The sequence below is a fragment of the Elaeis guineensis genome, chromosome 3 (assembly GCF_000442705.2).
Source record: "Elaeis guineensis isolate ETL-2024a chromosome 3, EG11, whole genome shotgun sequence".
Lineage (NCBI taxonomy): Eukaryota > Viridiplantae > Streptophyta > Magnoliopsida > Arecales > Arecaceae > Elaeis > Elaeis guineensis.
The window spans coordinates 95301538-95327787 of NC_025995.2; the positions used below are offsets into that span (position 1 = coordinate 95301538).

General features: G+C 44.3%; 1 protein-coding gene across 1 annotated transcript; it reads left to right on the top strand.

Moving 5' to 3' along the window:
- Positions 1–6647: 6647 nt before the first annotated feature.
- LOC105041730 (myb-related protein 306) lies at positions 6648–8319 on the top strand. The gene is made up of 3 exons (XM_010918740.4): positions 6648–6975; positions 7232–7361; positions 7463–8319. The coding sequence occupies exons 1-3, from the start codon at positions 6843–6845 to the stop codon at positions 8118–8120; spliced, it is 921 nt and encodes a 306-aa protein (XP_010917042.1). The 5' UTR covers positions 6648–6842; the 3' UTR covers positions 8121–8319.
- The last annotated feature ends 17931 nt before the right edge of the window (positions 8320–26250 follow it).

Here is a 26250-nt window from a genome sequence, read left to right on the forward strand (position 1 = left end):
CCCTCAGCCCCCGTTTCATGGCTGAGATGGCCATGTCTTCGTTGAGGTCCCGGACCTCAAGCATGGCCGTATTGAATCGCGCCACGAAGTGTCGGAGCATCTCATTTTCTCCTTGTTTGAGGGAGAAAAGGCTGTCCGACATTCGCGGCGGCTTCCGGCTGGTGCTGAAGTGAGCCACGAAGGAGTGCTCGAGCTGTCCGAAGGAGTGGATACTTTCCGATCGAAGATCGGAGTACCAGGCCCTGGCAGCTTTGCGGAGTGTGGCGGGGAAGCCGATGCAAAAGAGAGCGTCGGTTGCCCCCTGAATCGTCATGAGAGCTTTATAGCTCTCCAGGTGATCGATTGGGTCGGTGGAGCCGTCGTATGGCTCCACGTGTGGCATCTTGAACCGACTGGGGATCGGTTCATCGAGGATGAGTCGGGAAAGAGGTTGGGCAGTTTGGAAGTCGACGTCGTTCGAAGACTTCTGTCCGTCCACCTGCAACTGTGCAAGCCGACGATCGATTTCCTCGAACCTGCGTTCGTAGTCGTCCGTCCGTCGGTGCTGGGAGACCCTAGGAGTGGAGTCTTCGGAAGATTCTAAGAGGGAGGCGGAGGGCGTTCGCGGTCGCTTCTCCTTCCTCGCCCGTTCCAGCAGGGAGGGAGAGAGCTGCTGGGACTGACGGGCATCGCACCGTGGCCGTCCCTTCTCCTCTCAGTGAGAGCGCTGTGGCAGGCGCTCGTGCGGAGACGACAGAGATCGACGCGGGCGTCGGCGGCTGCTCCTGGAGGGCATCGGACGTGCCGCCGGTTGTTGCTGGAGGCTCTTGACCGCATCCATCAGCACGATCATCTGCCGTACGATTGCTGCGATTTGCGCCTCCGTGGTCACCGCGGGGTGCGGAGAGCTGGGTTCCGCCGCGGAGGGTGGCGGTGAGGCCTCTTCCCGGCGGGAAGAGCGCCTCGCCGACCCTGTGACCCTCGATCGTTGGGCTCTTGTCTTTGTCATTAGTATCTACTGCTTGAGAATGCTTGCGTCTCCCCCCTTTCTGGCGCGCCAATCTGTTGTGGCCAATCCCCTCGTCGCCTGATCGTCGAAAATGAGCGCCTGCAAAAAAGGAAGTCCACACTGACCGGAGGCGACTCCGGCGGGGACCCTCCGACGGTCAAGTCAGAGAGGTGACTGGGCAACAGTGAAATGAAGACAGAGAGCTCAATCGAGAGAGAGGGAGAGGGAGCAAGCCTGTTGTTTCGAGGGGCCCCTTGCACTGTTGCCTTCCCCGATATATATATAGTGGAGCGTGGTATGGCGCCGTCATTAATGGCGTGGACAATTGAGGAATTGTCAACTCACTGTAGACTGTCAAAGTCGCCGTGAAAGTGTCACATCGCCGTGGGGCTGTCAAATCACTAGGGTTGACAATGCCCTAGGTGGGATAATACCCTTAGGTGGCAGTGCCGCATGTTGCTGTCGGGGCTGACAGTCTCTGGCAGCTGTACGGCGATCGGAGGAGTCGACCGACCCAAGGCCGGTAGCCAGCTGTATGGCGTCGGGTGGAGATCCAGGCCCCTTCGACGGTCAGTCGGACATGTTGCTAGAGTCGGCCATCAGACTTCCTGGTTCGGTCGGTCGGGAGAGTGGAAAAGGTCTGCCCGACCGATATATCCTCAGTCGGTAGAGGGCCGTTAATCGGTCGGTCGGTCGGTCGGTCGGTCCATCCGTCGGTCGGTCGGTCTTCCCCAACAGTTGGTTTGATTTGCCTCAAACAATTCTGAAGCACAGTAAGCTATCTTGATTGCAGTAACGTTAAGGGGCCTCCAACCTTGATTTTTCAAGTAAGGGATCTCTTTGACCATTATGATGCTACAGGATAATTTTGTTTCCAAGCTTGAGGGTATAAGTTCTCCTCATAGTGCATTGCTATTCTTTGCATTTCTTCTTGGTTTTAATTGATGGGCTAGGTTGAAACAACAGTGGAATAGTACTCTTTGCATTTCTTCTTGGTTTTGATGGATGGGCTAGCAAAGGTAAGGAGATAAATGGGTTAAAACAACAGTAGAATGCAGCAAATAAGTAGGACCATGCTGCCCTATCTAGGGAAAAAACATTTGGTAGCTTGTCCTTGACAGCATTTAGAGAATTAATTTGCACCCAACTGGCCTGGGCTATTGTTGTTATTGTCGGTAGGTCCGGCATTGTCATCCATATAGGTTTTTCCCAAAAAAATGTAGGATCTTGACTCTTTAATTAATTACATCCTTGTTTACAAATGACCGTTCTCCTTTCTTATTTCTAGTTTGTCTTTCTGTAGTTTTCCTTTGCTTTCAAATTAAAAGTCATCAATTTAGGTTGATGATAAGTTTAGAGACATTGCAATGCTTTCTTCACCAATTTATCTTTGAAAACAAAGATTTTAATTGCAAAGTTGTCTATAGGACTAACTATGCTAGGTCACAATTGATGAAACTCATTCAGTATATGCATCTACTAGGGCATGATTTTATGGTGATAGGTGCGAGGACATAATATTGCACCAAACATGCCTCAAGAATGAAATTTTAGAATGTTCATACTGTTTATTTGCTAATCTATCTGCTATTTCTTGTTCGGATGGATATGCTTTCCCATTGTTGTCAACTATTTTGATTGAATTTAGTTGATCTTCAACCATGATTGCTATGTTGAGAATAATACTTTGATGGATGTATAAGTGTGGGATCGTTCAGAGTTGAAAAGAAAAGGAGATAACACAAGCAAAAGAGATAAAAATTATGGGGAAAAAAGTGGGTTATTTTTCAACTTCATATATAACACATAATTAATACTAAAACGGTAGATTTAGGATCTTGCCCTTGTGAATTATTGACCAACTTAAGGTCCTCAGTATTTAACTTCCATTAATCAATCAATGGGGAGGAGCAAGCATTCTTTCTAGACGTCAACCATAACTTGATGAGCTGTAAGCTAGGAGACACAAGTCCGGTGGATATGAATAGACCCTATTTTTAGTCATGGCATGATGTTATTGTGATATTTAATCTCAAATATAAATGTTGTGGTGTAGAAGAGAAGGGCATCATTAGTTTACATTGGTTGTGAGTCAAAAAATTTTTTAACTTATATAGAAAGGGATCATTTTTTTTTATTTGAGATGCTTTTTGAAGGGCAAAATCATGAAAATCATAGGTCAGAATGGATAATATTTAATGTGCCTTAGCCGCAACTGTGGCGCACCAGAAAGGGGACCATCCCTGTAACTGTAGGGCTCCTCTCGTCCGTAGACCAGTCTGTGATAAAAATAAGAAGAAGAGTACCTTCCGTCTATATATAGACCTCCTTTACTGGAGGGTTATAATGTGATGTAGAAGGAAGGGTACTATTAATTTCACATTGGTTGTGAGTCAAAAAGGATTCTGATTTATATAAGAAGAGATCATTCTTTTTACGTAAAATATTTTTTGAATGGCAAAATTATAAGGCTCATAGGTCCAAGCAGATAATATATACCCCACGTGCTGAGTTACGATCCTTTGGCTGCAACAATAAGTATTGTCAAGTGACACAAGATATCAAGGAGAATAAGTGATGATGTAAGTCTAGCTCTTGGCCAGGCCATTCTATCAACCAGCTGTTGGCACGCCTCCCCACAAAGTTGAGGTCCAAAGTTTGCTCCAGATATATGGTAGCATTTCCATTATATTTCCGAAAAAGATGATGTAACTAATAATTTATCCGGTATTTACATTAGTCTGATTTGGAACATGAAGCTAGAGATGTTCGAAACAGGTTAGCATGACTACAAGAGGTGAGAAGCAGTCAGCTAAGTGACTGGGATCACAGAACTGACACACGGCTGCAGGAGACTGCTTCACAGCTCACAGAAACCCAATTGACTGAGATATGAAGCAGCAGCATTTATGCGAGTGGTAGTCCTTGGGTCTTTGTAGTTCCTAATTCTACACAGGCTCATGCAAGAAGAACCTATTAAAAACTAGGTGCTCTGAGAGAAAAACAAGAAGATTATACTGCTTCAACAAGTAATGTTCGAAAAGGGTGAATGAAAAACTCAATTCAAATGTATAAATTCATTTTGGGAGTCTAGATAGTCATCTACGTACGTAAGGTTACTAAAATCCTGTGGAAAAGGTTTGTTTATTTTCTTTCTAGTTTGCTATCCATTTATCTGTCTATTTATTTATTTAAACTTAGTGTATGCTATCCTTTATCTTTGACTCAGTTCTATTAGGATTTAGATTTCCTTGCTGTTTAGGCAGCTTGCATATCTTTTGAAGAAAAAAGAAAAAAATGGATTTAAAAAGGAATCCCCAGCTGCATGTTTAGTGATAAAGGTCTAAACTACAACAATAGCTAAGGGATGGGTCGGAGCTGACATCCTGGAAAAGCAATTATATCCATGTTGTTAAAATATTTACTAAAAAAAGAAAAAAATAAGGGAAAAGGATAGAGAGAAAAAGTGTTCTATTATTAATGTTTTAATCATATTCAGTACATCTCAAGAGTTACATATATTAGTGTACAGACTCCACACAAGAAAAATAATATAATTTGATGCAGAATCATGCTAACAAAGAGAAATATTATAGGATCATATTAATAAAGAAAAATATTATAAATTATCAGGTGATCGCGAAAATATGATCACCTAAAATCAAGTGATCTCTAGAATCTTATGATTACCTAAAATCTTAGTAACACTTCTTCTTCAACTTAAGATAGTACCATAGGTGCCAATTTGAGTTTGGAAACTAAATCACAAATATACCCAAAAACTAATATGATAAATCAGGAGCTAACATAATATCACGAAGGTTGATATGGTAGATCAGAAGATGTCATAGTAGCTCAGGGGTTGATTTAGTAGATTAGGAGTTGATGTATCAACTTATGAAGCTGATGTGGCATATTGATATATCTGACAATGTAATCATGCTCTGATACTATGTTGAAATATTTACGGAAGAAGAGAAAAAATAAGAGATAAAGATATAGAGAAGAATGACTTTATCATCTTTGTTTCAATCACATTCACTATATTTTAAGGGTTACAAATACTATTGTACATACTCCACACAAGAAAATAATATAAACTGATATATATAGAATTACACGAATAAAAAAAAATATTATGGGATCATATTAATAAAAAAAAATATTATGAAATGTCATATGATCCTTAGAATCATTTGTTCCTAAAATCAAGTGATCCCTAGAATCATAGGGTCCCTTGAAATCATGCTAACACATGTTTTAAATTAGCTAGATGATTAAAACCACAAATTGAGTCAAATATTTATCCATCAAGAACCATCCAACCTTCTACCAAAAAAGAACCAACCAATTCCATTTCCATGCAAAGCACCACACTAACTTTCTATTTTTGATTGGCACCATACCAACTAGCATCGTAGTAAATATATACCACAAAGCCATCCATGGCAAAGCTTGTTATAAAAGGCATAAAATAAGGTACACACAGATTCGCACAATCATACAGAATAGAGAAGAGAAGAAAAATGAACATAAGATTTATGTGGTTCGGTTGTAAAATCTACGTCTAGGGACAAAATATGAGAGAAAAATTTCACTATAATGAAAAGAGAGAGATACAATCACTTAGAACTCTCCAAACCTTAACCTCAGTATGATTTTCAAAATTTTTCATAAAAACTACCGAGATTGATAGAAAATATAATATTTATATTAATCCATATCGTGAAGGGCGTTGCCTCCGCATCTCCCAATAAGATCAATGGTGGGCTTCAAGCTCGAGCTTATCAGCCCATACTCTCTGTTATTATCACAGACTTCACAAAATATTTCATTCGGATTACAACGTGGGCTTTTCGGATTAGATCATAATTTGGATCTATAAAAATATTCAAAATTTAAATCATATTAATATATATATATTTTTTTTTACTTCACGGATCGAGAACTCTGAAAATATCTTTTAAAGGCCACGGGCACTGAAGCTAGAGTTTCACCATCCCGATAAAAAGCAGCTAAAAGAGCAAAAACCCTTTCTACATTAAAAACTCTTTCTTTTACTGCAAAAAAACAGATATGGAAAGCTTTCCGCCGACCAGAAAAGCTAATAAAAGCCTTAACAAGTCCTTTCTATCTTAAAAACTCTCACCTTTACTGCTAATAACTAGAGGTTTAAAATTTTGCACTAATAACCAGAAAGAGCCCAAGAGAAAGCAGCAAAAAGAGCAGTGGCCATAATAAGCCCTTCCTACCTTGAAAACACTCATCTTTGCTGCTAATAACTAGTGGTTTAACACTTTACACTCAAAACCATAAAAGCTCAATAAAAGCCTAACAAAAAGCAAATAAAAAAACAAACAGAAGCCATAAGAAGCGGTTTCTACCTCAAAACTTTCACCTCTACCGCTAACAATTATGATAACTAGAGGTTTAAACTTTGCACCGATAACCCTGAAAAGTTCAAAAGAAAGGTTTAGGGGCTTTCCCGGTGAAACCACATTGAATGCACGCGGTTCTGTGAGGCAGTGGGAAGCCCTTCCACTCCATCAAGCTGACTTTTGAGAGCCCTCGGAGTAAATGCTGCTTGCTGTCTTTTTTTGACTCTTCCTGCCTCCAAAGCCTCCACCTTGCCTTCCGAAGGGTCAGCGAGTCCCGAGCTCATCCTTCCCCTAAGGTCTCTCTTGTGTGTGTGTGTATATATACGGGTAGAAACCAGTGGTCTTGGACTCTTGTCCTTGCCTTCCAAGAATTGAGCCAAATAGGAGGAAGAGAAGGAGAAAAAACCCATCATATATAGAAAATAGCTCTTTCTCCCTTTCTTCCCAAGGCAAACGGAAAAGAGGAGTAGAGTGACATGGGGAGACTACCTTGTTGTGACAAAGTTGGTGTGAAGAAGGGCCCTTGGACTCCAGAAGAGGACATAATCCTAGTCTCTTACATCCAAGAACATGGCCCTGGGAACTGGAGGGCTGTTCCTGCCAAGACAGGTGAGCCTCTTTTCTCATATATATATATATATATATATATATATATATATATATATATATATATATGAACTTCTCTCTAAATAAAACGAGTCACAGGGATCTAGAGAGTACAGAACCAAAGGGATCTTATGGTTTTTGGTGAGACTGGACCTAGGGAGCTTAGATTTGGAGTTTTAGGTTGCAGTCCTATTTTCTTTGGATTCTATAACCTAGTTCATAATATATATATATATATGGATATCTTCTGTCTTTCCAGGCCTACTGAGATGCAGCAAGAGCTGCAGGCTTAGATGGACAAACTACCTTAGGCCAGGGATCAAGCGTGGCAACTTCACTGATCAGGAGGAGAAGCTCATCATCCACCTCCAAGCTCTTTTGGGCAATAGGTGAAGACTAAGATCCAAGATATGAGATGGATTGAGTCCTCAATTTTCCTTCGGATGTTATAGCCTGGATTCAGTTCTCATCTCAGTATTATTGAATGCAGGTGGGCAGCCATAGCTTCTTATCTCCCTGAGAGAACAGATAATGACATCAAGAACTACTGGAACACCCATCTGAAGAAGAAGCTCAAAAAGCTTGAAACTGGTGCTGATGGCCTGACTACCAGTGGGGTCTCAAGCCATCAGTCCATCTCCAAAGGCCAGTGGGAGAGGAGGCTCCAGACTGATATCAACACTGCAAAGCAAGCACTTTGTGAAGCTTTGTCTCTGGAGAAGCCCAATTGCCTGTCTAGCTCCAAGGCCTCCTCCAGTGGCTCCAATTCGAGCACTAGACTGTCGACCTACGCGTCGAGCACCGAGAACATATCTCGGCTTCTCGAGGGGTGGATGAGGAAATCAACAAGGCCCGGTGCTTGCCAGGCCAATTCAGGATCGACACAGACCGACTCAGCTTGCAGCCAGGGGACGCCAAGCGCCACCAACTGCATCCTGTCGCTGGAGCCGCCTGAGCTGTTGTTCGGGCCCGACTCCTCGACGCCGGAGGCATCTGAGACCAGCCTCCAGGGAGAGGAGAGAAAGCTGGTATGGGAGGCCCAAGAGCCCCTCTCCCTTATTGAGTCATGGTTGCTTGATGAGAGTGTTGGGCAAGGGCAGTTGAGCCTTCTTGACATGGCACTAGATGATGCGTCTGGGTTGTTCTAAAGAGGGTGTTGTTAGCCTTTTGCTTGTTTTCTATTTTCCCCTTTCTTCTTGGGTAGGTAATGAACTAATTTGGTAAGTTCTACTGATGCTTTGATGGGAAAGTGATCCATCAGTGCAAGGGAAGAAGTGTAAATTACCTAGTGCCTGATATAAACAGTGTTTCATAATTTATCCAATATATATGAGAATGTTTTCAATACATGGTGTGTTTTTTTTTTAATCCTTTTTGAGTAAAATATTTTCTAGTTACAGTTTCAGTTTTTCAGCTATCAGAGATATCTCAAATAAAACAGAAAATAAAATATTTTCTATGGGAGGTAAGTCATGACCAAACTAATGCCATGGAGAACGATAAGAGATGAATGCACCCAAAAGATCTAATTCTGCATGGGGCATTCTCCATGATCAGCTTAGAGTCGCACTGAAGTCTTAATCAATGTTTATGCAATGAAGTGGACCTCAGATGGTGACCTCCTCGCTCATCAGTTTATCGGGTCCCACCAGTACTAAAAGCTCACTAAATGGATTGGCTGGATTTGATTAGTGACTCTTCGGCAACTCCTGGAGGATTCACACCTAAATTACTCTTCTAAAAGAACATGAAAGCTTTATCTATTTTTTTTTAACATGAAACAGAAAAAAGACTTACAGTATTGAAGGTTTCTCCTGTATTGGCAGTTCCTAATGATAAACTAGTCATTCTTGGCATGATATTGCAGTTGCATATGAAGTCTACACTTGGATGAATGATATTTCATTACCTTTTGCTATGAATGATTGAATCAAATAAGTGCATGTTTGGATGACAAGAGTTGAATTTTGAAATGCAAATAGGTACGAGTCCTAACATGTGATTAGGAGGCATCCCATTTTCATTTCGGAGGGAATGAGAACATCTTAATCTTCCAAAACTAAATCTCTACTCATCTCTAATATTCAAATCTCATTTTGATTTCGATTTCGATTATAAACTAAGGGAATGGTTGATTCGTGATCGAAATCAAAATTAGAATGAAAATTGGAATAAATTGGAATGGAAATTGGGATGATCTAATCTCCTGAAGTGTTTGGTTCGTGATCGGAATTGGAATAGAAATTTGAATTCATAGAAAAGAGTGAGGATTGAGTTTTAGGGGGTGCTTGATTGGGGGGAGTGGAGGTCTGGAATCGAAATAGAAATGGATAACTTCCATTCCAACCATTTGGTTGAGAGGAGTCCCATTCAGATTCCGATTCTGGGATAGAATGGGAATGGCCCAATATAGATAGAACTCAATCCTTACTCTCCTCTATGGATTCAAATTTTCATTTCAATTTCGATTCCAATTATGATTTCGATCACAAACCAAGCATTTCGGGGGATTTGGCTATTTCGATTCTGATTTAAATCATTTCGATTCCCACTCTGATTCCAATGCTGGTGGCGAACCAAGCAATCTCTTGGATAAATTGAGCCATTACCATTCAACCTCGGAATTGAAATTGGAATCGAAATAGGATTCTCCCCAACCAAGCGGCTAGAATGGGAGTCATCCATTCTGATTCTCATTCCAGGCCTCCATTCCTCCCAACCAAGCATCTCCTTATGCTATGAGAGATATGGCCATTCCAATCTTCTATTTCAATCCATTCTTATTCTAATTTTAATCTAGGCCGCAAATCAAACATGTCCTAATAGAAGAAAAGGCATTATATATAGATGTTACCCTCTGTGTTACAGAGTTTGCAGGTGATGAGCGTAAGAGTATTTTAGAAAAAGGAAAAAAAATATAAGGGCTGAGATGAGCCCTGGAACTATGTTGATAGGGCTAAATGCATCACATGTGAAGAGTTTTGACCTTTTCTTTCGGTTATAAATTTACAAATATGGCACACTATCATCACCTGATGACCAACCATGCATGCAATTAACCCCAAGCTGTAAAAGAAAAAGCCTCAAAAGACTCTCATGCATGCCATGACCTAATGGCAAAGCAGCACAGCCCTTCCTTTCATCTTTTGAATTGAAGAAGGGAAACAAATATCAAGTGCCTTAAATGACCTCAAAAAGTACAATTAATTGTCTGGCCCCCTAGTTCACATGTGACTATGTGAGTGGCTCGCTGGTAAGCACTAAGTCAGTCTCTCTCCCCCTAGTTGTGAGGAGTGAAAGGGTGGAGGAAAGAGCTTGTGCCCTTGTTTCTAGGAACCTTCAGTAAGTAGATAGCATTTAGTGTGCCATGCATGGGTATGTGATGGGTCTAAAGCCGGCTCATGGCAGGGCTGGGCATGAGAACCCATATTCATATGCTCGGCTTATAAAACAGCTGCTCGATTGACCACACCATCATGGGAAAGGACATCTCCTTTAAAAAGAACAACAACAGGCTCTCATTTCTTCAGTCATGCAAGTTGTGATAACCATCATCCTCCTATTGGTACTGCCACCATTACTCCCCTTGCAGACAGTACCATGTGCACCATAAGAGGCTTGGCTTTGAAATGGAGCATGCGGCATTGGTCAACAAATGCATGGCATCAGGATAGCATGGATGTGAAATAAATTAATCAGGGAACTTTGGCTTGGTCCCATGTGTGGCTCATTGGTTTGTAGTCTCAGTAGGCCTTCTACAGTTAGTTCAATCAGCAAAGTTAGCATCAACTGCATCCTGGCACTACTGAAAAGATTTTTGGCTACGATCAAGAAAGGAAATGCCTGGGTATCATCATGTTGAAGATGTTGTTGCCATGATCTGAAGTAACAAACAACTCTTACAGAATCGTAATTAAGTTGGGTTGTTCGAGCTGTAATTAAGTTGCATTCAGAATTCTGAACTGTCTTCCCCCCTTTTTTTTGTACCATGACTCCTGAAAACACTGGCAAATTTCTCTGTAAATCTCCAAGTGCTCTGTGAGTTCTAAATGATTGGTGCATTAGATATTTTTTGAAAGAAATTAAGGGAGGTGCTGTAACTGTTCCCGTCTAAATTATTAGGGATGCAACGTCCAAGAATTGAATCTAAAACCTCTGATTTTTAAGCAGACATGTTTAGCCCTAAGGCAAACCCCAGTTCATGGTCATTACGCCACCCATTTTTTTTTTATTTTTCCCATATATAATTACATTAGTATTATCGCATGGTAATCTTGATGACACCGTAATGATGTGTGTTGGTTTTTACTACCATTTTGCTTAAGAAAATAAAGTTTATGTATTAGTTGTTGTGGGTAATAAAAGATTAGTCGTCAATATCTCTACCGGAGTTTGAGAGCTCAATATTCGCCTCTCTCCTTTTATATTTTCTTGTCAGACTACTCTTCTTTTCGCGTTCATTTGAACGACTGGATGGTGATTTGCGTCTCTAAAATGGCCATCTGTCAACCATCATCTTTCTTTTATCATTACTGTAACTATTCTACTCTGTACTTCTTGTAAATAATGCCAGTATAATAATAGTGGATGGGTCCCCCTCCCATTTTCCATCAAAAAAAAAAAAAAAAACTCCACTCTCCTCTTAATATGCCTATATATTGTATTTTCTTTAAAAGGAATATATCCATATATTGTAAGCTTAACTTTTAAAGAGTACCCACACAAGTATAGAAAAAAAATCAAGCATATAAAATTAATCTACCAAGATGCACGAATTCTGCTAATAAATATTATAAAATTTGCTGGTTAAGACTCTTATGAAATCTCTGGTGGTTAATGATCAATACCAGAGAATTACATTTCTTGCCTGCCCGGTCCAAGACAATTGTGTCTGACTTCCTTGTTCAAACAGATACACCTTAATTTAATTGTTAATCCCCTGGGGAATGTATGTTGATGAATTAAAATCGCTATCACGTCGATGATTGTTAAAGGCCTGATCGAGACAATAACCATCCAATGGTGGACCACCGAAGAGGCTACCAGAACTGCCCAACACAAGTCGTGCACGCGTGCTGCATTCATTCATCAGATGTCTATTGCCTCATAATGAAGAGCAACTTACTGAGGTCCAAAGAAATATACATTCTTAGCCAAAACCATCACACCTCAATTTTCCAATAGAAGGAACCACCAAACCTCCTTCATTATTTAATGCTTCATGTTCGCAAGATTTGATAGCTTGATGAGTCTGTGGAATTACTGGACCATAGCAATATAATTACCAGGCTCAAAAGTCTTCTCCAATTTTCTTAAAAGCCTTACTTCATTTTATTGGATGAAAGTTCAGTTAGTGAACTTATACATAACGTTTCATGCCTAAATTGACTAGTTATAGGGCCTTCGTCCTCGAATACTGAATACAGTCTCCAAATTAATAAAAGTGCTTCATGTAGGTCTCTCCATATACCGAAATTACTTAATTTGAATACGCTAGCTGCTTTAGTTAACTAGCTCTAAAGCCAGATAGTTCAGCAGGATAAAATTTTCATCTGGAGGTCTAACTTTAGGACATTAGTTCCAATTATAGCTGAAGTTTTATGACTTATTCTGCAGCTGGAATTGGACGTACTGCATTCATGGCCTACTCCCAAGGCCATAGTCCACAAAGTTCCAATGTGTCAAAATGAACATGAGAAAGTAATCTCCCCTTGTTTTAGGGGCCATTAGCATATCCCTATAGTGTATGTTATGTGGAAATAAAGATTCCGTAGCTTGCTAGCTTTCCTGGTCCACCTAACTAATTATTTAGCCTTGCCTTCCTCTGTACCCTTACCCGTGTCCTAGTTTCCTCTGAGTAGACCTTCTAACCAAATTTTAATCCATGATGACCCTTAGCCTAGCTCATTGATGCACCCACATCTGATGAGAGAAGGGACCAACAACACTTGAGACATGAATGTGAATGATAAAATACAAAACGGGGGAACTTTGATTCCGCTGATGTGTCCTTTTCAATATTACAGGAACTGCACCTAATTTCAATGTTAGGTAGGCAGGTTATGTCCAATTCTTCAACTGAAGCTGATGGGAATGAGCCAACAATGTATATCAAGCTTAAAAGGTGACATAAGCCTGGTTTGAACGTTTAAAGCATTGGCTAATATCCAAGTAGCAACTAGCCCGTGCATATGATGCAGGCAGTTAGATGTATAATCATCATAATTGAGATGACCCTATCAGGGCTGCATCCATTTGACTGGCCCAATCAGGGTTTGCACTGGTTGTTGGACTTGTGCATGCTTCGCACGTGACGAACGGCAGTGGACTCCTGATGGGAGTGTACTTTGCCTCTACAAACCCTAATGATTCTGAGCAAAATCAAAAACCTAGGGCTGCAGGAACTCTAAGCTCTTCTGTAGAATTTACCTTGCCTCTACAAACTCTAATGATTTTGAACAAAATCGAAAACCTAGGGCTGCAAGAACTCTAAGCTCCTCTATAGATAAACCTCCTCTTCCCACTACGACCCTCCATCATCGAGCATCAGCCCATTTTCTCCCTCTCTTCTCCCCTCAAGTTTGCGGCATTCTATTGTTGTGCTGGCCATAAACCGAGGCCGTGATGCTCATTGGAGCCAAGGTACAGCCCTGCCTTCTTTTTTTTTACTTCCTCCTCTTTCCATCGACTTAAAAGCATGGTTAGCTGAGAGATTCATTGGAAATCAACTATGAAAGAAGTCCTATTATGTTCTCAATTTTTTAGTATTTTTCTCTTTTTTTACGGCAACCAATGCCACTGCTCCTTGATGTAGGACCTTCGGCCGAGCTCCTTGGCCTCTCTAAAATACCCCATGATGAAGCTATGTCTGCTAGCAAATAGCCAATAACCAAAATAAAGAAAATTTCTTATCTCATATTTTTCTAACTATTTTTTTTTTTAAAATTTTCTCATTAATCGGTTGCCACCACTGATTGCTCATTGCCTCCAGCCATTGCCATGACCTCATATCTCGGTTCCCATAGACCCTACCTTTTCATTCTCTTCTAAGAGAGGCGGCAAAGCACATCTCTTCTTTCTTTTTCTCTCTTCTTCTCTCTCTTTCTCTCTCTATGAAGGATCTAATCTCCCTTAGCTATAGACCAAAATCGACCCTGATATAAAGGCCTTGATCAGCTCTAGCGCTCAAGCGGCATATCGGACCCATCACCCCGGCTAAGGCTGGAAGTTGGCTTAGGTCAACCCAAGGCTCATTGAGTCGGTGGACTTTAGGTTGGGCTTAAGACTAGACTCAAAAAGTTTAGATTAATTGGGCTTAAATATAGAGCCTATTTGCTTTTTGGGCTAAACTCAAATAAATTAATGGTCCAAGTCCGAGCCCACATAAACCCGATTGAAGGAGATATGGCCCAACATGAGCACACCTCGTAGCTCATTCCATCTTGGACCAAATGTTTCTTCGATGGATGGACCCGCATTTTGCCTCTAGCATGTGTCAAACTAGTATTATAATAATCGGATGATCCAGAAATTATCTCTTTTAGTATAATAGAGGATACAATTCCCAGCATGGAAAATGATGACTATGTGACTTGTCCACGAGCAATTCCCTTTGCAACGGCTACTTCATCTGAACTCCCTGCAACATGAGAGACTTCGACACATGCTGATTGATGGGAGCATGGAGGGCTCCAGACGCGGAAAGATCCATAGATGATGATGGATCTTGGGCACAGAATCATTGAAATGTAAATACGCAAGGGTACACACTAAGTACCATGCACCGCATTGAAACGATCCGTCTATTTGTACACTGAAATTTTACTTCCCTAGATTACCAAATGCCTCTCGTAATGGGGGCTGGCCCAATTGAATTTGGGCTGGTCTCGAGCCTAGGCCCGGGCTAGTCTCAAACTTGAGTTTTTCAAAAATATTTGAACCTAATCCTAGCCTAAAGTTTGAATAAAATTTTGAATCGTGTTTGGATAAGGATATGGTCAGGCCCAATCCGGCCATTTCTAATCCTGACCCCAGCCTATGTCAAATATCCCTAAAACCCGCAATTGATGATCTTTTGAATGATCCTTGCTCTGATTGAGTCCTTATTTTTGATTCATTGATTGAGTTGCTTAGACCAGACCTATCTAGAGCCATTGAACATTGTCATTTGGCCAATTGTCTCTTTTTTCTCTCTTTTGAAAGTTTAATACTATTAAAGTTATTGAATATGAAGTAATTAAGCTTTGCATGGTATTGAATAGGTTATGCCGATTCATATAGTTAAATTTTAATATTTCATAATGCAAAGAGGTAAGTAATCCGAATACTTCTTACTAATTTTTGAACTACGAATTATTTTATCATAAAAAGTAATTCTACATTTTTCCTAAAATAAAGATCGAGTGTATGTATTATGAAACAATTATATTTTATTATGAAAAGAATGATTACATAAATATTTTATTGAAATAGTTTATTTATGAAATATAAACCTTATTATGCTATTTAGTGCTTTTCTACCTACTTATATATATATATATATATATATATATATATATATATATATATATATATATATTTTAAGAAAACTATAAATATTTGGAGGGTTTTCATATAGTTATGATAGGCGATGGAAGTAAAGGTCAATTGATACTTAGGAGCTAGCATCAACGAAAATGGCCCTCTGCTAATGAGTATAAGATTGGTAATAAATACAAATTATGATATTCTATCGATTACAATGATGACCATATCATGAGTAAAAAATAACCATAGCACCAAATATCTGTAGACAATGTTTTGCATTATGAACCGGCTAAATGGTATACTTTTATAATTTTATTTATCCTATTTATAAAATCTTCATGATTTATGCATATTTGTATACTTATGACTTATTTTATTATAAAGTTCTGTAAAATATTTTATTCTGCAACGATAATTATTTCTTTAAATGATATATTGATTTATATAAAAATTTATGCTTGGTCTAGTAAAGTAGTGTAAGATTTACTTTCTAAGTTGTGTAGCTCACGTCTTCTTTTGTTTTCTTTTCCAAACAAATAGAGTTGCTTAGAATAAAGAATGGTCCAAGCTTGGAGTAAGTGCTGACAAGTTTATAGATTTTATAAAAGAAGTTTTAGTTCTTCGTGTTGATTATGGCTTTGTAATTGATAACTTTATGAATTTAAAGTTATCGATTTTGTTACACGCTTTGTATTAGTATTTATTTATATTTAATGGATGATAGACTTGGACCCATTTGTTATATTTTATTTGAGATGGATTTGTATATAATGATATAATTATTGGCTTTGTGTTATTATGGATGATATCATATGGTAGCATGTAATGTCCTAGATTTAGAGTGTGATAATAATTCTGCTTCAAATATTAGGTGTTTTTCCTAGTGCTTTACATAGATAACTTTATGTTGCTCTTTTTTTTTTGGGTACGAGCAGGAGGGTGCTCACACAGATTTGGCATGAGTGCATCTCAAAAGATTAAAAAATAAAATATCCTACAGAGCTTGGGGGCAAGTCTGATCTTGACACTAGACCCAATCACCAGTGTGGCATAGAAGGCGATCCAGTCAGCGATGCTGTTCGCCTCCCGAAAGATATGCTGAACATAAATTACAGTAAAGTCACGAAGACAGGTCCAAGTATCCTGAAAGAGCAGGTGGACTTCCAGCTACATCATGTCACTCTAAATCTAGCCTATCACAGTGGCAGAGTCTTCCTCAATGATAATACTCTTTGCCCGCAGCTCCTACTGGGCACAGAGAATACCGGTATAAGCAGTGCGAATTTTAACTTTCGAGATGAAATGCTTAAAGAGCTATGATCCTTCTGTCACCAACAGTCTCGCATTCAGACCCTAGATGATGAAGCCAGCATCTTTCCTCTGACACTACTATTGAAATTTACCTTGATATACCCCGAAGGGGTGCTCCCAAGAAATGAAGATAATCCTCCAGATTGTTGCAAGAGCAGCATGGGATCTGTAGGTACTAGAGGCATCAAGAATGGGTCGTTAGCATCGAAGCGGCTGTACTCAGTGGCCAAGTAATGGGCTCTCTCTAGTACATGGTAAATAGGGACCACCTCAGCTTCAAAGATCAAGACATTCCTAAAGAGCTAGATTTTGTAGGTGACATATGCCATCCTTCCTCCGAAGGCATAGATTGACCTCACAGCAATACTCTAGTGGGTCACATCCAAAAAGTAGACAAGCCAAGGCCCACTACTTGCCTTCTACAGCTAACCATCCATCCTCCAACAAATCAACCTCGCTCTCAAACAACGCAGGAAAGCATGCTTCATCAACTTATTCTCTGGTCCATAGCCTGAGCAAGAGATAGTAAGCTCCATGTCTCTGTCCCTGAGTAATGTATGCATTAGAAGCCAATCTCAGGCAATCTTTTAGAAAAAAAGCCTCACCCAACTGGGATGAGCAGCCACTCTACAGATTCAGACTGCCTTAATCTTGGCACTCGTTGCCTGTCTGTAAGTCTCAGACAAATCTCTTGCGGAAGCTCTTAGGTAGCAAGAATGGCTCCACACTTTCAAACAAGTCTGTCCAGAGAGTCTACCCCTCAAGGCAGTGAGTCAATCCATTTGAAAGTCATTCTCCATGGAGAGAGGGTTGGCTTTAGTGAAGAGATTGACCAAGTCATGGCTACGATGGATAGGAATTGAGATAGTGAGAATCTAGTCTATGAGTGTGCCATCGAAAAGATAGATGACATCCTGTGCTCTCCAACCTCTACTGTCGGCAGTGAGCAGGTCACAAACTTGAAGCTGATCATCTATCTCCATGCTGATGTAGGCTAGCCATCAGACAAGAGGTAAACTAAAAATCCAGACATCCTAGCTCACATCTACCGACCTTCCATCTCTAGTCAACCATTTGACCCAAGCCAAAGCTACTTGGGCATGGGAACAAATCTCTTTTCAAATGGAGTAGCCCCGAATAGTCTGGATCTCAGACCCCTGACCCCACAACTTATACCGAACCCTCATCACCTTGCTCCACAAATATTCTGGCTGGATAAGGAATCGGTAGCATGCCTGATGATCAAAGCCTCCTTCCTAACAAAACGTGAATGCATCCCAAGGCCATCATCCTCCACAGGCTGGCAGATAACATCCCAAAATAGCAAATGGAGCCCACGACTATCATACCTTAGGACCCATAGAAACTTTCAGAATAGTTGCTCCAACCATCTAAGACAAGAGCTTGGTATAATTGTGTTTGCCAAAAGATAAATAGAGATAGAACTCAAGACCGATCTCACAAGCATCATCTTACTTATCATAGAGAGGGAGTTGGCCTGCGAGTCCTTGAGACGATTCTGGATCCGCTGCTCCATAGGCCTGCAATTAGCCCTCTTAAAATGCTGATCGGTGATAGAGACCCCTAAATAGATCAGGATCTCGATCTGATCCTAGACCCCAGTCTCTCTCAAATTGTCTGCTTCATATGGATCTTCGTCTTGCGATTTTTGAAACGATAATCGGTGCTTCCATCATTATTATTTTTTTTAAGGATGATTTGTGTATACAGTTGGGTACCAGATTTTATAAATGGCTAAGATTCCATCATATGCCATGCATGTGGTAAGCTTGTTTTGGGAGAGGAACGAGATACTGTTACTTCAAATAGTGGCCATCCAATATGACTTAATCCGATATACATTTGTTGGGTATAAAATATCCTCAGCCGAAGTTCTTAACAGGATTAACCCTCCCAGGACTCCTCCGGCTTTCGACCGCAGATGGTATCTCTCCAGACTTCTCCAACAGTCGGATTCCCATAGTGCTGATTAAATTCCCCCGACGGATGAACTCCCACTACACCACCCGAGCTCCTTCAACATGAGTTCCTCCAGTTATCTATTAAACCGCCCTAAGCGCTCACTAAGCTCCGCCACCAGCCGACTTTCTACGACTATCAGCTGTTCCCCGAATCCCTTCCGGACTTCTTCCAGCTAGGTTCAACTCCAATCCGAACTACTTCGGACTTCGCCAATGGCTGAACTTCCCCAACGGTAGCTTCCTACAACTACCAAATTTCAGTCCGGACTCCTACGGGAGTCGGATCTCGTCTCCGACCTCGACTGCGGGAAGGCTTCGCCCGGACTCCTACGGGAGTCGGGCTCCATCCTCGACCCCGATTGCTGGTAAACTTCGTTCGGACTCCTAAGGGAGCCGACTTCACCCCTGACTGTGATTGCAGGTAGACTTCGCCCGGGCTCCTACAGGAGCCAGATCTCATCTCCAGCTCCAGCTGCGGGAAGACTCTGCCCGGACTCTTACGGGAGTCGGGTTTCGTTCCCAATTCTGACTGCACAAGGACTTCGCCCGGACTCCTACGGGAGCCGGGCTCCACCCACGACTTCGCTTACAGGTAAACTTCGTCCGGACTCCTAAGGGAGCCAGACTTCATCCCTGACTTTAATTGCAAGTAGACTTCGTCCAGACTCCTACGAGAGCCAAACCTCGTCTCCGACTCCGGCTACGGGAAGACCCCGCCCGGACTCCTACGGGAGCCGGACTTCACCCCCCGACTTTGACTGAAGGAAGACTCCATCCGAACTCCTGTGAGAGCCGGACTCTGAGCTCCTCTCAGACAGGTGGCTAGCCACCTCTCTCTGCCAGACACCCCAGTCAAACTCCGACCGATAGGCCTGGACCCCCTGGCAGGCCGCAGCAACAGCCACGACTCTGCTCCACCTCCTGCAACAGATTCTGCGCGGCTCCATCACTCCCTGGCAGGCCGCAGTAACGGCCACAGCACTGCTCCGCTTCCTGCGACAGATTCCACGTGGCTCCATCACTCCCTGGCAGGCCACAATAACGGCCACAGCACTGCTTCACTTCCTGCGACGGATTCCACGCGGCTCCATCACTCCCTGGCAGGCCACAATAATGGCCACGATCCTGCTCCACTTCCTGCGACGGATACCGTGTGATTCTTCCATTCTCTAGCAAGTCGCGACAACGGACGCCGCTCCGCTCCTCGTGGCAGACTCCACGTGGCACGCCTCGGTGATAGCCACGGGTCCACTCCACTACTCTTTGCAACAAACTCCTGGGCAGCCCACTGACAGACGGTTACAGACATCGCTATCAGTCTGTAGCCCCCTTCGCCTATAAAAGGGGAACCCCAGATACGTTATTCTCTAAGCTCTATTTTCTATCCCAAAATTTTGCTAAAATTTTCGTTTGAGCACTCCATTCTTGTTGAGGCAGAGAACTGACTTGAGCATCGGAGGGTCTTGTCGGAGCAACCCCACCTCCAGTTTAGACTTCTTTTGTAGGTCCCGGTGGCGACCGCGACCCCCACAACTCCAGCTTCTCCAGCGCAGGCAAATTTTTGCACCAACAGGATTGGCGCTAGAGGAAGGGTCTGAACCTTCGCAGTACACTTGTTCTTGAAGGAGCGCTCAACGGGACCGCCTCCGGGCATCTTTTCCGGCGTCCTCTCCTCCTCCCTCCATTTGGTCCTTGCCTGATGCCTCCCCGCAAGGCGTCCATGCGACGACCCACGACCTCCGCGGCCAGATCTCAGGCTCCAGCTTCGCCTCTAGTTTCCCAGGCCCCGCATCCTCCGGCAATGGTGGCCGGCGTGGAGCGGTCGGACAATCGGCTTCCGACGGATTTCGCCAACACCATCTCGGGAGAATCCTGGTGGGAAGCGACCAACATATTGGCCATACCCTCCAAGCGATAAAAGATTGAGGAGCCCATAACCTTTACTGAAGAAGATGCTCAGGGAGTTCAATTCCCTCATAACGAAGCGGTTGTAGTTTCCTTGAATATAGCAAATTACGACGTCCATCGCATTCTTGTCGACAATGAAAGTTCGGCCGATATTTTGTTCTATGACGCCTTCTCAAGAATGTCCACCCTTGACGGTCATTTGGGGCCGATTAGCTCCCTTCTAGTAGGGACTACCGGCGATGCTGTCCCGGTGGAGGGAGTGGTAACTTTGACTGTAGCAGCAGGTCGATATCCAAGGCAAACCAGGGCTCTGGTGAATTTTCTGGTGGTGAAGGCGCCGTCAGCCTACAACGCAATCCTCGGCCGACCTGGCCTCAATGCTCTCCGAGCCGTCGTGTCAACCTACCATTTGAAGTTGAAATTTTCTACCAACCAGGAGATCGGAGAGGTCAGAGGAGACCAAGTCCTGGCCAGACACTGCTACAACATAGCCTTGCAAAGAAGCGACCAGTCCGACCCCTGTCCAGTTGATGGGCTGGATGCCCGCGACGACCTCACTGAAGAGAGGGGCGGCCCAATCGAAGATCTGGTACCGATCCCTCTGAACGACGGGAACGCGGAGCATGTGGCGATGATCGGCTCCAACCTGGGGGAGGAGGTGCGGACGCGTCTCATCGATTTTCTACGAAAGAATGCGGACGTTTTCGCTTGGGTTCCAGCGGACATGCCGGAGATTGACACGGAAGTCATGGAGCACTGTCTGGCCGTCAATCCAAAGCATCGACCGACGAAAGAAAAAATCCGAGGTCATACACCAGAGAGGCAGAAGGCGATAGCCGAGGAAGTGGACAAACTCCTGAAAGCCGGATTCATTAGAGAAGTCAATTATCCTGATTGGATTTCTAACGTTGTCCTAGTCAAAAAGGCAAACGGCAAGTGGAGGATGTGCATAGACTTCAAAAAGCTGAATAAAGCCTGCCCAAAGGACAGCTACCCCCTTCCCAAAATCGATCAACTGGTGGACGCGACCTCGGGCCATGAGCTCCTCACCTTCATGGATGCATTCTCCGGCTATAATCAAATCAGGATGGCGCCGGAAGATGAAGAAAAGACTGCTTTCATTACTAACCGTGGCCTTTACTGTTACAGGGTCATGCCTTTCGGCCTCAAAAATACAGGCGCAACCTACCAGCGGTTGGTGAACAAAATCTTCAAGGAGCAGATCGACCGCAACATGGAGGTCTACGTGGACGACATGCTCGTAAAAAGCAAATCTTCCATGGACCACGTCGCCGACCTCGAGGAGACCTTCGACGCCCTCCAAAAATATAAAATGAAGCTGAACCCGACTAAATGCGCTTTCGGAGTGACCTCGAAAAAGTTCCTGGGCTTCATGGTGTCAGGGTGCGAGATTGAGGCCAATCCAGAAAAAATTCGTGCCATCCAGGAGATGGCCGCCCCGAAGTCGATAAAAGAGGTTCAGCGTCTTACAGGGAGGGTAGCAGCCCTGAATCGCTTCGTCGCGAGGTCGGCCGAACGGTGCTTACCCTTCTTCCAAATCCTCAAGCAGCCGAAGAACTTCTGTTGGACCCCTGAGTGCCAACAGGCATTCGAAGAACTAAGGAGCTACCTCGGCTCACCTCCGCTGTTGGCGAAGCCAGAGCCTGAAGAGGAACTATTTTTATACCTGGCGGTCTCTCCCATGGCTTTCGCGGCAGTCCTTGTCAAAGAAGAAGCAAAAGTCCAACGGCCAATCTACTACGTCAGTCGCGCGTTGAGAGACGTCGAGACCAGGTATACTAAATTAGAAAAACTGACTTACGCCCTGTTATTGTAGCCCGGAGGCTGCGACCCTACTTTCAAGGGCACACCATAACGCTGCTCACCGACCAACCGATCAAGACGATTCTACACCGGGCGGATGCCTCCGGGAGGATGGCAAAATGGGCAATCGAGCTCACAGAATTCGACATCAACTATCGACCCAAGCCAGCAGTGAAGGCCCAGATATTGGCAGATTTCATAGTGGAGTGTACTATCCCAGAGGAAGCCGAACCTGAACAAGATGAAATTGACGGCCTGAAGCCCCGACCGAACTCCCCCAAAGAAGAAGCAGATCCCTCTGTTTGCTTTTGGGCCCTCTACGTGGACGGGTCTTCCAACATGTCAGGCACAGGTGCGGACCTGATCTTGATCAGTCCGGAGGGAATCGTCGCGGAGTACGCTCTGCGCTTCGAGTTCCCTGCATCGAACAACGGAGCGGAATATGAAGCTCTGATCGCAGGACTGAGGATCGCCAAAGAGCTGGGAATAGATCGGCTCTAGGTCCACAGCGACTCTCAACTAGTAGTGGGATAAGTCAACGGAAACTACGAAGCGCGGGAGGACAGCATGGCTAAATATCTTGAAAAGGTAAAGGAGCTCGTCTCCGCCTTCAGCAGCTTTGACATCAGGCAGATTCCGAGGTTGGAAAATACCAGGGCCGATCTTCTCTCCAAGCTGGCAACACTGGCTCCGACCGAATTACCCAAAGATGTTCTCTTTGAAGTGCTCAAGTACCCGAGTACGGAAGAATTACGGTCCGTGATGGAAATTGACCACGAGCCCAGCTGGATCGACCCACTGATAACATATCTCAGAGACGGGGTTCTCCCCCAGGATGCGAAAGAAGCTCGGAAGCTCTGAAATCAAGCCTCCCGATACATCCTTTATGAGGGCAAGTTGTACAAGAGATCATACTCTTTGCCCCTTTTAAAATGTCTCCGGCCTTCGGAAGCTGACTACGCCTTGTGGAAAATGCATGAAGGAATCTGCGGAAGCCATCTGGGGGCTAGATCTTTATCCGACAAGTTGCTCCTCCAAGGATATTACTGGCCGATGATGCACCATGACTCGATTGAATACGTCAGAAAATGTGACTGATACTAGAGATATGCCAACATCCAGAGACAGCCTGCCACCGAGCTTACACCCTTGAGTGCCCCATGGTCTTTTGCGCAATGGGGGATGGACATCCTTGGACCCTTTCTCGAGGCGTCGGGGCAGAGGAAGTTTCTCCTGGTAGCGATTGACTACTTCACCAAGTGGGTCGAAGCCGAACCACTGGCAAAAATCACAGAAGCTAAAGTGCAATATTTCGTCTGAAAGTCAATCGTTTGTAGGTTCGATCTGCCGAGAACCCTAATCACTGATAACGGACGGCAGTTCGCGGGAGCAAGATTCGCCGAATTCTGTGAAGATCTAAATATCTCCCACAACTTCACATCAGTAGCCCATCCTCAGGCGAACGGTGAAGCTGAAGTGACCAACAGAACCCTGCTGCAAGGGATCAAGACGAGGCTTGCAAAGATGAAGGAAACTTGGGCAGACGAACTTTATCATGTGTTGTGGGCGTATCGAACTACCCAAAGACTGCCCACGGGGGAGACCCCCTTTGCTTTAGCCTTCGGAACGGAGGCCGTCATCCCAATTGAGCTTAAACTTCCATCGGCACGAATCGTGGCATTCAATGAACATCAAAATTCGCAAGGCCTTAAAGCCAACCTTGACTTGCTGGAAGAAAAGCGGGAGGTAGCTCAAGTTCGGATGGCAGCCTACAGACAGAAGGTCGCTTGCTATTACAATTCCCGGGTCAAGAATAAAGCCTTTAGAGCAGGAGATCTAGTGCTTCGACGAGCCGCTGTCTCGCAACCTCAGGATCGAGGGAAGCTCGCCCCAAACTGGGAAGGCCCGTATGAGGTCAAAGAAGTAGTCCGGCCCGGAACTTATTACCTCAAGGAGCTCGGAGGAGCAGACCTCCCGCGACCATGGAGCTCGAAAAATTTACGAATGTATTACCAATAACTCTATTTTAAATAAAAGTTGCATATCTACATATCTCCCCTCTTGGCGCTAGCTTATATCGACAGGGCAGTCAAAACAAACTGTGTCGGAAGCAGGAGGGGAACTTCGTCTCGACAAAGTCGAAGGCCCGGTTCTCTTTAGACCGAATGGGGGGAGAGGCCCTGCAACGCCCATATGCGCCCCCACAGCCCTGTAGGGACAGGAGGAGAACCTCGCCCCAACTTGAGCAAAGTCGAAGGTCCGGTTCTCTTTAGACCGGATGGGGGGAAAGGCTCTGCAACGCCCATATGCGCCCCCACAGCCCTGTTAGGGATAGGAGGAGAACCTCGCCCTAACTTGAGCAAAGTCGAAGGCCCGGTTCTCTTTAGACCGGATGGAGGGAGAGGCCCTGCAACGCCCATATGCGCCCCCATAGCCCTGTTAGGGACAGAAGGAGAACCTCACCCTAACTTGAGCAAAGTCGAAGGTCCGGTTCTCTTTAGACCGGATGGGGGGAGAGGCCTCGCAACGCCCATATGCGCCCCCACAGCCCTGTTAGGGACAGGAGGAGAACCTCACCCTAACTTGAGCAAAGTCGAAGGCCCGGTTCTCTCTAGACCGGATGGGTGGAGAGGCCCTGCAACACCCATATGCGCCCCCACAGCCCTGTTAGGGACAGGAGGAGAACCTCGCCCTAACTTGAGCAAAGTCGAAGGCCCGGTTCTCTTTAGATCGGACGGGGGGAAGGGCCCAGCAACGCCCATATGTGCCCCTACAGCCGTGTTAGAGACAAGAGGCGAACCTCGTCCTAACCAGAGCTGAAACCTGTTACGACAGAAATAGGGAAAGAACCTCGCCCCGACATCAATTAAGGTCTGGTCATTCAAGACCAGATGAGAAAAAGGGAGACCTTCCCCAGCAGCCCCTTTCTAATAAAACTTCGTCCGGACTCCTACGGGAGCCAAACTTCACCCTCGACTTTGATCGAAGGAAGACTCCGTCTCCAACTTCAACTGCAGACAAGCTTCTTCCGGACTCCTACGGGAGCCGGACTCCATCTCCAACTTCAACTGCAGACAAGCTTCTTCCAGACTCCTACGGGAGCCGGACTCCGTCTCCAACTTCAACTACAGGCAAGCTTCTTCCAGACTCCTACGGGAGCCGGACTCCGTCTCCAACTTCAACTGCAGACAAGCTTCGTCCGGACTCCTACGGGAGCCGGACTCCATTTCCAACTTCGACTACAGGTAAACTTCGTCCGGACTCCTACGGGAGCCGGACTTCGTCCCCGACTTCGACTGCTGGTAAGCTCCGCCCGGCCTCCTACGGGAGCCAAATTTTGCCTCTGACTTCAATTGCAGGTAGACTTCGTTCGGACTCCCACGGGAGCCGGACCTTGCCCCGACTTCACCTACAGGAGCCGGACTCCTGCAGCCCCACCAAGAGCGGAGGAGAAAATCCTACTCGAAAAGGAAAAAGGGAAGAGGAGTTAAAAGGGAAAGCGATGGACTACGTCAGCGACGAATGGAAAACAAACAGCGTCAAAGATGCAGAGAACCCCGTCTCAGCAAGGGTTGGGGTTCTTATCAAGAACCCCAGCTTTCAAGGAAGCTTTCAACGCAAAACCGAGATGAGATGACTTCCTCAGGGTGACGGAAGCTCAGACTTTCGAACTCGAGCCCTGATGGGGGGCGCCAAACCTGAGCGGCCCCAAATGAATCTGCGGCCA

What these genes read in the sequence shown, in the direction of transcription:
- LOC105041730 (XM_010918740.4), top strand. Translation starts at nt 6,843, where the DNA reads ATGGGGAGACTACCTTGTTGTGACAAAGTTGGTGTGAAGAAGGGCCCT. An exon ending in GGCTGTTCCTGCCAAGACAG is followed by an intron (nt 6,976 to 7,231) that starts GTGAGCCTCTTT and finishes CTGTCTTTCCAG; the next exon opens with GCCTACTGAGATGCAGCAAG. An exon ending in CAAGCTCTTTTGGGCAATAG is followed by an intron (nt 7,362 to 7,462) that starts GTGAAGACTAAG and finishes TATTGAATGCAG; the next exon opens with GTGGGCAGCCATAGCTTCTT.